Below are 11,326 nucleotides of genomic sequence, written 5' to 3'. Positions count from 1 at the left end.
GTCGGTTTTTCACCTTGACACAAAAGTCACGAAACAAGAGTTGAGCAAACTGTCGCTGTGTCGTCGCAGGGTGTGAGAGGGGGCTAGTTGGTATTCCATGCTAAAGCGACTAGCGCAAGAGTGGACACGAGACACTAAAGAGGCGACAAGGATAAGCGCAAACTTCCAACTGGGCGCTTGTCCTTGTAGCGTCTCTCTATTGTCCACTCTTGCGCTAGTCACTTCAGTCTGTGTCGTCATCCGTTAGCATGCTATGGCCGAAGCTGCTCACAATATTACGTCACATTTACTGGCCACCAGGCCAGGTACACCCTTGGGTACGACATATACAGTACTTGCAGTTAGTTTCCAAAGTAGTCTCCTATGGCGGCTATCCACGTGTGTGAAGCAAGAACGCTATTTAAAATTATTGTGGAATAATATATGCGGGATTTGTATGTTCTCCACATTTTCTACCATGTTGCCGTTCCACCTTTATTATATAGCCGCAATGTAGACTAGCAGCTATCGAACGCCATAAAGGCTATCCACATATTCAACCCTTAATGACCATCGGTTATCTTCCCTCCTCATTACATGTCCTGCCCATGCCAATTTCTTTTTCTTGATTTCAACTAAGATGTCATTAACTCGCGTTTGTTCCCTCACCCAATCTGCTCTTTTCTTATCCCTTAACGTTACACCCATCATTCTTCTTTCAATAGCTCGTTGCCTCGTCCATAATTTAAGTAGAATCCTTTTCGTAAGCCTCCAAGTTTCTGCCCCGTAGGTGAGTACTGGTAAGACACAGCTGTTATACACAGACTGGATTCCAAGGGAAGGGAAGTGTAGCAGGGGGAGGCAGAAAGTTAGGTGGGCGGATGAGATTAAGAAGTTTGCAGGGATGACATGGCCACAATTAGTAGGTGACCGGGGTTGTTGGAGAAGTATGGGAGAGGTCTTTGCCCTGCAGTGGGCGTAACCAGGCTGATGATGATGATGATGATGACATATTCAAGGACCTCACGCGCAACTCCTGACACTTAATTGTATTCAAATTCAAGAGTTGTGCGACTGCCCAGGACATCCTCAACGAATGTTACATAACGTATTATGGGGTTTTACTTGCCAAAACCACGATTTCATTATGAGGCACGCCGTAGTGGAGGATTCGGGAATAATTTAGACCATTTGGGATTTTTAACGTGCGCCTAACCCTAAGTACGCGGGTTTTCGCATTTCACACCCATTGAAATACGGCTGCCGTGGATGGGATTCGATCCCGAGACCTCGTGATTAGCAGCCGAACCCAATAAAAGCTAAGCAACTACGGAGGGAAAGGAATGTTGGCAGTAGGAGGAAGGTGACGGCCGGCCCGTGAGACAATTTGTTCCCATCCTCATTGCTGGAGAATAGGTACCATCTGTCCAAGAATGACACCGTAGAATGCACTGTATTCAATGTGATGGAGTCCACGTCCAATATTTCAGACCCGAATCATACTGTAATTACTGACGACCAGGCATCTCGCTAATACGTGCAGTCGTTTGACAGCTGCCGAGCGCTGGCGTCGGCCACAGGACCTACTTGACCTTTTTTTAACACTTGCCGACATTCTCACCTTATTTCGCACTTTTGCGTTTCAGCTTAACTGCTTCAACAGCCGATTTATTTGTGCCAGAATTTGGCCACCCTGTCAACGTTATGGTTTCTTATGTTAAGTCATCTTTTATATTGACACGTATACTTATCTTTATCGGGCAACCACGTTTCGCAGCCTAAAAAACGTAATCGCACAGCGTGGGACGCGCCTGTATGTATCCGAAGTTTCTGGAACGTTATCGATGCTTCTATCCGCTGTCTGTTGTCGCCGAACGTTATGTTATCTGATTTCATCACCTGACGCGAATGGTGCAGAACTTTGTGGAAGGCACGCGGGTCCGAACGATTAGTCTGGAACATTCGATGACTGCTCTAAAGAAGCCGACGCGCTTGACCCGCCGATCATATTTTCGACGATCGCCGAGCGTGTTCGCCGCTATCGTTGTGCTATAAGTGTAGCCTGTTTTGTGGGCACAGGTTCGCCCAATAAAAGTTAGTTTTGTCGTTCAGAGTACTGCTACTGTGTTATTCAACGTCACGACCACGTGACAATATTTAGGCTAAGGCTGTCGTGAAATTTCCAGCGGTTTCACCTTTCCCAAAATGCCCGCATTTTCGTCGGCCTCTTAATATTTTGGAGGATTTTTAATAGACGTGGAAACCATTGCATGGCCCCCTGGCCAAGCTGCTCAAAAAGTCATTTTATATCCCTGAGGTCATGCGCAAGCTTCCGCCTTCGTGCCGTTCCTCAACCTCCTGATTTCCCTGTCACCTGTATTCCATTTTGACGACTCCATTCCCACGGAAGTTGGCGAAGATATGTCCATCGGATTAAAGCCATTTAAATCAATTCTACTGTGGATACGACAGCCGCTTATGCTCACTGTGGATGGAAATGTTGCGCTAATGAGCGCCATTCTGAGGAACCTAAATTGATAGTCACAAAATTATGCGGATCCCACGTATGTGCGAATCGATGTAAGCAAAGCTTTCTGTGTTTGTTGTCATTGTTAAACGTAATCTCCACAGAGTAGTCAGGCACCCTCTAATGAAATGCTGTCAATGTTTGCCTGATTACGCCCACCATTGTGATGCAAATAAACGTAACTCCAACTCATTTGCTCAGAAATAAACGCTGAATGAAACGCTGACGTCATCCTGAACAAGATCAACAAGCGCCCTAGTGCTCGATCTTATGATGCCCCTATTCGTAAGCTTATATTCGTGATTTAGTTACTTGGGGGGGGGGGGGCGAGAGCGATGTGTTCTTATACCGTAGAAACATCCCTCGGACCTCTCTGATGTGCTCGTTTTTATTCTCAAGTACCCAATGAAAACTGTAATCGCTGCAACTTCATGATGTCCTGGTGGTAGGCCACCATGGCATGTCGCGCAAGTATGACCGCGCTGATTCATTTGGGTTGGCATATACCATTTGGTGCGTCATACTTCGCCACATGCATTTTTCAAGCAGATCTTGAAAAGGGCGGCCAACTCACTACGTCCCTTTCCTCTGTTTACTTCCGCAAAGTGTGTGTCTATCGCTGTGGTTACCAAATACGCCCAGCGGTATGCTACCACTCAAGCCTTTCTGTCGGCTGAGCAACTGAAGTCGCAGGCTTTCTTCAACACGGCGTCGACGTTCAATACGGCTATCCTCAATTACTTTTCGCGGACTTCGCTCACCGCCTTCCCTCCAGTGTCATCTCTTACACTACTCGCTCCTGCTAGACACAACACAAACACGCAACGACCTTAATGAAGTATCTATAACACGCTAGTTGACATGCTGTCGACGTATATTTCCGCTGAGCACCGGGATTGGAGCGTGGTCATGTCTATGGTGACATTATCGGTCTACAGCTTCGCTCAACAACACCGCTCGTTACTCATCACTTTTTTTTTTGCCGACAAGAGTATAGCGTATCTCCTCTGAATGTACTTCCGCTTTAAGTGGGACCTTGCACGCCCGCTTATTCTGTTGCGTTGACGGCGACCGTTGTCGTCAGGCTGCCGCCTAATTCTGAGCGTCGCAGTCACCAGAGTGCACAGAAAGCTGTCTTCCCAAACAAACCACCGGGATTCGAGCCCATCTCCCAAATGCAGCATCTTGCATTTGGGAGATGGGCACTCTAACCATTACGCTACCACCTGCCTCCACCAATTTCCGTTTATCTGCCTTCCCACTTCTCGTTTTTGCCGCAGACGCAGGAAGAACGGATGCAGAAACGAAAAAAAGAAGTAAAGATTGCTTGAGCCGCCAGTGACGCATGACTTTAACTTTGGCAGGTTACCTTCATTGGATCGCATGTAGGCTTGCGGCTTCGTGCAGATTGTGGGTCGCCTTAGCTTTAATGTAAATTTGCTTTCACCAACTCTTTTCAGCTAGAACTGAAACGCCAGACAAAAATGAGACCTATCGTTGAATATTTTTCTTGTTTTCAAGGTTTAAAGCAAAAATGCTCATTAACACAAATAGTGATTTGTTTAAGAAATGGCATAAGGATACTGTATTTCAAGGTCATGTTTTGTCAATACGGCCCGGCACCACGTATCGACGAAAGGGCATCACAGTGCCGATGCACGCGGCAGGTTACTGAATGAAGAAAACAGGAAACGACTGTTTTTCAGTTCTCGCAACACATTGTACACAGAACACAAGGCACCCACCATCATGACATTCTTTTTTTTTTTACAACAGCGACACACAATGCCGGACTGATATACTTCCTAAAAGGGTCTCATTTGATTTTTCATCGCAGAACTGCAAGCACAGTTGCGTCGCGCGTGCTTGCAGCCACGTACTGTAGCCGTGCTCCTTTTCCTCTAACAATATGGCCGCCGGCGGCTTCAAGCGCTCCCGTAGGTGGCCGATTGGACTGTCACTCGAAAAGTTTAAATACATAACCTCTTTGCATAGAAATGACGGCATGATTGTTAACATCATTGCTCTCCAGACTGATCTTGATGAGCTAACTCATTGGTGCGGTAGGGCAGATGGTAATTAACGCAGACACAACTATACATCTCAAGTTTACTTCCGCTGCTAAGACGATTCCTAATGCCCACACAGTTAATAATACTATCATTGAAACTTCAGCGGCGGTAAAATACCTCGGTGTAAATTTTAGCTCTTATTTATCCTGGTGCACTCATATTGAACTGATTACTACCAAAGACTTAAAAAAACTTTGTCTTCTTAAACGCCGACTACGCCAAGCCAACCAGGATACAAAACTACACGCATACAACGCGCTAATCAAGCCTGTGATAGAATACGCACCCGTGATCTGAAACCCTCATTATATCTATCTTGATAACATGTTGAAATCTATACAAAACAAGGCTGCTCGATTCATCCTTTTCAGTTACTCTCGGTATCAAAGTGTAACGGTACTGAAAATATCGCTCCGTCTCCCGCCTCTGGTCATGCGCAGAAAACTCAGCCGTTTATCTTTTTTCCATACTCTCTACCACAGCAACACACCTTTCGCAAGTTCACATCTTCTCCCGGTGCCGCACACACCGGCTCGTCTAGATCACATGAAGAAGACTAAACCCATTTTCGCTCGGACAGAACGACACAAATACTCACCTCTGGTCCTGACTATTGAAGAGTGGGATTCGCTTCCTTCTAGCATTGCGGCTATCGCTGGAACATCATCATTTCAAACAGCTCTTTGGTACCCCCCCCCCCATACTTAGAACATTCCACTGTACAATGATGTGCGGTTTTTTTTTCGTTTTTTTTGCAGTGTGTGCGTGTGGGCCGTAACGTTCCGTGGAACTTCTGAAGGTGCGATTTTTGTTTTGTTTTGTGGGATTTGCTACATGTGCATTTTTTCAGCACCTGTTCCTAGCCACTTCTTCCCCTGTCAACTTGTACCTGGCTTATTAACTTGTTTATTCCTGTCTTCAGCCATTTATATTCTGTGTTGTATATTGTTAAGTTTCTTTGATGAATCCCCCCCCTACGTAACGCCCGCATTGGGCCTTTAGGGTATTGAAATCAAATAAATATTGTTGGCTTGGATATGTTTGGCACAAGGCCCAAGTCGGTACCCTGTCTTCTAACGCGTTCTTTTATTTTTGTCTCTGTCTTGAAGGGACGCGCACCGTAACATGCTGCAATGGTGATTGCGTTGCGCGTATGTAAGGTGAGAAACGCGGTTCTAAAATGTCTGTTTACTAACTTGTGTAGTAAACCCATGTTTATAGTATTCGCGCAATAGTAAGAGTCACGAGTATGGCAACCGTAACCGCAAGCGCCACGTTATAGTCGTAACTTGTCGTGACAGCGTAGTTGAAATCCACTGACCCTGCCACTAAGAAATACGTGGCGAGGTATGGCTGATGAATAATTAATTGCGAAGATTGGTTTTCAGTAAACGTTTGTTACCAAGAACGGCGGGTGCTTATACTACCGCAAATGACGGATGCTTGGCGGTGACTCCAATCATTTACTCGCCACATCACAGATCTACACTAGAATTCAACTGGTTTCACCAACTCTTGCTTATATTCTCTCGCCCCTAAACTGCGACTTCGCCTACCACCCGGCCTCCAGCTTTTCCTCTTTGTCCCCCGCTTCTTTCCCAATCTGCTGAGACGTGCTTCCACTGATGCTTGGTTTTATTTTTTCTCAATAAATGAAGGCATTCATTCATGCTTTCATCTGTTACTGCAAAAAATAGCGTGTCTTTATCTACATAACCACCCTGTCTCTCACCTGGACTCTCCAATCGCGAAACAAAGTTGCGGTGTTGCAAATGACTGGGCGTCACATATACAATTTTCTAGGAATGGCCAGTAGCACGGCGGGCAATTTTCGGTGGGTGACGAGACAGTATATAGAACACTTTCTCTGCAATATCCACACTCAGTGCTCTGCTTCGTGAGCTACTATTAGCCGCTACTACGAAGTACGAAATGAAAGAAACCTAGCTGGGCTGGTCACGGACAGCCCTTTTTGGATTCGTGATGCGTCAATATAAAATATATATGTTTCGTATATAATCCTAAATGACAGCGATATAAGCGAGGTGAGTTACGCTAGCTCGTTGGTTTTGACTAACGACACTCTTCATGCAGCACTTTCGTCTTATGCGTGTTTGCGAACGGGAATGAAAGACAGGAGGGTAACACGCCTTCCTGAAATTAAACATTCGGAATAACTCTTTGCTTGACGGTTAGACATATGTTGAGGGCCCCGATACGAACCACCTGCAAGTCTGTATCAGCTTGCAAAGAGGAACTCAGATTAAACGTTGTCAAGAGGATAGGCTTTTAATTACCATAAAGATATCTTTATTGAAATTCCTTACCATGAGGTGAAAGCCGACTAATAAGCATTCATATTTTCTGTGTTATTAAAACGTCCTGTTAATAAAAGGTTGCTGTGTTCTACAGCCTCCTAAATTAGGGCATAAAAAATAAATTGATGCGGGAAGTGTGTAAACGCAGACGCAAGAAAAGGCCGTGTCCGTTTCCAAGTATTCACTCAATGAAGAAGGAGCGCCTCTATACTCTCACATTGTAGGGATGTCAAGAACAAAACACTTCCAAAGAGTGAGTCACGAATATAAGTCATTATAAGGTGAGCTTGCGCGGGAAAAGAAAACGCTCAAAGCGCAACGGAGAGGCGCTGCGATCGCCGAGGAGTGTGGACGTGCTCGCGTCGGCTCCGTGTTCGTGAAATGATTTTGCAGCATTTTCTTGCGAATTGTGGCCTAATTTTTACACCAGTCGATCCGTGAAGATACCAGGACTCCGTAGACGCCTCATTTTCAGGTGGGACACTCCATTTCCCTGTGCTACGGACATTTTCCTGTGCTGCGAACGTTTTTGTGAATCGCCCACGCCGCCGCCGCGCGTGCTCGCCGGGCGCACCGGATGCGCGGCGCGCACTCGAGCGAGCTCCGCACCGCCGATCAAGTTTCTCTGCCCCAGCAACGAGCATGGAGCTCGAAGTGGAGACGGGCTGGCGAACAACTCGCCTTCGCCAACCGGCGAAGCTGAGGGACGACTCTTCACCCCAGAATGACTCTACCCAAACCTCAAGCACTCGTTCTCGTTCCAAGACCAGGCCACCAGTCAAGGCACAAGTTCTAAAGGCTGGACGCATGCCTCCGCTACCTTCCAACCAGATCAAGATCATCATTCGCCCCAAGGGAGCCCTCAACATCGCCAAAATTGGTAGTCCTACCGTGACTACAGCCGTTCTCCAAGCCGCACAGCTCAGCCCAGCAGATATTATACAAGACACGGTGTGCCCCAACACCCAACAAAATATTATCGTTGTCTGTACACCAAGTCTGCAGAACGCCGACCGGTATGTCTGCATAAAATCTATTCAAGTCAATGGGGTCACGCACGATGTTAACGCGTATGAGACGGCCGCCGAGGACACCACGAAGGGAGTCATCCGCGGAATCCCCCTCTCCGATACCCCACAGCAAGTCAACGCCAATATCGTCAATACCCGCAACCCCCTCGCACTAGCCGCAAAACGCATTGGAACGACAACCACCGTTGTTATCGCCTTCAGTGGCCCCGACGTGCCATATCTGGTCTGTTACGGAGCTACCTTAATCCCATGCTCATTATTCCGCAAGCAAATAGAAATTTGCTACCAATGCGGCCGCCTCGGACACCGCATGGATGTCTGTCCTTTTCCAAATAACAAGATCTGCAGAGGTTGTGGAGTCCGCAACCCACCTCCCGATCACACGTGTAACCCGAAATGCTCACTGTGCGGCGGCCCTCATCTTACAGCGGACAAATCGTGTACGGCTGGCTACAAGACACCATACGTTATTCGCAAGCGCATTGGGGAACGCCGAGCTGCAATGCAAGCCACCCTTCAAGAAAGCGACTTCCCGCCCTTGAACTCCAAGCCCCGCTCCAGATCCCGGACTCCGTCACGCTCGAGGCAACATTGTTCCCGGACCCCTTCACGTTCGAGACAGCGCCGTTCCCGATCCAGATCTACCTCTACCCCACCCGCCAAGTCTCCTATTAACAAGGTGAGCTTCGCAGAAGCCCTTAAGGGAGCCTCGCGAGAGGGTCGCAACACATCTTCTCCACAGTCCACGAACATCAATGATAACGCAGAAATAGCTCACCTCAAAAAAGAAAATGCCATTATGCGCGACCTAATTCACAAGCTCTCGCAAGAGGTTCGCGATCTTAAACAATCCAAGACACCCGCCCCTACACCACCCGCCGAAGCGCCCCACTCCTCTAGCCACGACGCTCCATTGACACCAGCCCCCAAAAAGCGGGCCCTCCAAGAGGGAGCCACGGGCCAAGTGCGCTCAGAGGTTAAAGACATGCTAGTCTCACTTCAAAGCGCGATGACCACACTCCAGAACGCAGTCGAATCCATGCAACACGCCGTTCTCGCACTGGCACAGCGCGTCACAAACATTGAAACCCACCAACAAACTCTCCCCATGCCCGCTCCTCCTACCCTCCAAACCCCAGCACTGCCCCTGACGGCATCCCCCAATCCCCATCATGGCCCACACTAACAGAGATACACTTATCTGGCAGTGGAACTGCCGAGGCTATCTCCGCAAACAGCCAGTCATCCGTCAACACCTTCGTACCCTCACCCGGCAACCGGACGTCATCATGATTCAGGAAACCCATATCGATTCGGTCACCCTCCCAGGTTACCAACCTTTCATCCCGCCACATGCTTCTCGCCGCCTCTGCACTTTCGTCCACAAGAGAATCACCGCCATCGAACACAATCTCCACGACCGAAACATCGAACACCTTCTCGTTGAACTTATCCCCACCAAGAGACGTAAGGAAAGTATTTTTCTCCTTAACGTGTACAGCCATCCCTCTGCCAAAGTTCGAAGCCGTTTTCTCACCCTCTTCAAGAAGGCCCTTAACGTAGCTGGCACCAACCCCCTCGTTATCGGTGGAGACTTCAATCTCCCCCACACGGTATGGGGATATGGCTACTCGACGACGGCGGCTCAAAACCTCTGGAAAGACTCCCAAGACCTCGGCCTCACTTTCATTACAGACCCCACGTTCCCCACACGCCTCGGTAGCTCCACTTCCCGCGACACGACCCCCGACCTGACATTTACCAAGAACGTCAACAATGCTCAATGGAGCAACACACAACATGATCTCGGTAGTGACCATTCCATCATTGCCATACTTATCCCTCGGATAGCTGCAGTTACTGCCAAACCCCGTGAGTTCACTTGGGTTGACTGGGATGCATTTCGCAAGCATCGTTCCGCTGACCAGCACGCGGAACGCATAGCGGACATTGATGCATGGACCCGAAATCTCCACTCCGATACCAATGCAGCCACGCACACCGTTACCACCGATGCCCCCGTCGAGCGCATGGACAGTAGACTGGCCCATCTCCTCGCGGCTAAAACATCCATCCTATCCCGCTGGAAGGGGCAACGTCTCAACAGGCGCCTCCGCACTAAAATAGCCCTCCTCAATAAGGAAATCGAAGTCCATTGCCTCACTCTGAGCCGTCAGCAGTGGACTGAACTGTGCAATACTGCTGACGGACAGATCCATTGTCCCTCTTCTTGGAAGCTTCTCAAACACCTCCTCGATAGTCAAGCCACCCGCTCTTCCCAACAAGATCGCCTCACTAAACTTCTCTATACAGAAAGGAAGAAACAGGGCCGCGCCCAAGTCTTAGACTACCTCACCAACAAGTATCTCCCAGTGGGCCCAGTGCAATCTCACGGCTCCTACACCGGGGCCCCCAACCCCCCACTGGACGAAGACTTTAGTGTCGCTGAGATCCAAGCCGCCCTGCATAAATTAAATAGCCGTTCTGCCCCTGGGCCCGATGGGGTCACTAACAAAGCCCTCCGTAATCTGGATGATGCCTCCATCACCCACCTGACAGACTATATCAATGACTGCTGGCGTAATGGTGCCATTCCGCCGGCTTGGAAAACAGCAAAGGTCATCCTTATTCCCAAACCTGGCAAACCTTCTAGCCTCGATCATCTTCGCCCCATCTCACTAACCTCATGTGTGGGAAAGGTTATGGAGCATGCCTTCCTCACGCGAATTAACACCCATCTGGAAGACACTGCAGCGTATCCTCACTCTGTCATTGGCTTCCGGGCCCACCTGTCGACCCAAGACGTCATGCTACAACTTAAGCACCATATACTAGAAGATAGAACACGTACTACTAAAGCTATACTCGGCCTCGACCTCGAAAAAGCATTTGACAGCATAGCCCATTCCACCATTCTTGACCGCATCTCACGCCTTAATATCGGTGCGCGAGCTTATAATTACGTCAGAGACTTCCTCTCTAATCGCACGGCCTTCCTTTCGGTGGGGGATCTCCGCTCCGACGCCCAGACTTTGGGCAGCGCGGGAACCCCCCAGGGCTCCGTTATCTCCCCAATGCTTTTTAATCTTGTCATGATCGGTCTTGCCAAGGAGTTGCAGCAAGTGGACGGTGTCACCCACACCATATACGCTGATGATATAACCATCTGGGCCCACAAAGGCAGTGATGGCGAAATAGAAACGGCACTACAATCCGCCATTGAAACAGTCGAGACCTATATCCAAGGCACGGGGCTTCGCTGCTCCCCTGCGAAGTCCGAACTCCTTCTCTACAGGCCTACTCTCCGTGGCCGCCGTCCAAAATGCTGCACCGCTAAACGCCATTACGAAGACATTGCGCTTCATCTCACGGATGGCAGCCCCATACCCCTCGTCACCA

At 48.8% G+C, this 11,326-nt stretch overlaps 1 protein-coding gene across 1 annotated transcript in view; it reads left to right on the top strand.

Annotated features, from left to right (window-relative positions):
• The first annotated feature begins 7,233 nt into the window (after positions 1 to 7,233).
• The window catches only part of LOC135919897 (transcription factor LBX2-like), a 169,841-nt gene continuing 165,748 nt past the window's right edge, over positions 7,234 to 11,326 (top strand). Inside the window, exon 1 of the mRNA XM_070530931.1 lies at positions 7,234 to 8,606. Within this exon, the coding sequence (XP_070387032.1) occupies positions 7,539 to 8,606 (1,068 nt within the window). The 5' untranslated portion in view covers positions 7,234 to 7,538. The remainder of the gene's footprint in view (positions 8,607 to 11,326) is intronic.

Source organism: Dermacentor albipictus, chromosome 1 (genome assembly GCF_038994185.2).
Source record: "Dermacentor albipictus isolate Rhodes 1998 colony chromosome 1, USDA_Dalb.pri_finalv2, whole genome shotgun sequence".
Lineage (NCBI taxonomy): Eukaryota > Metazoa > Arthropoda > Arachnida > Ixodida > Ixodidae > Dermacentor > Dermacentor albipictus.
Note: the sequence above shows the minus strand (reverse complement) of the source record. Positions and strands in the feature narration are given on the sequence as shown.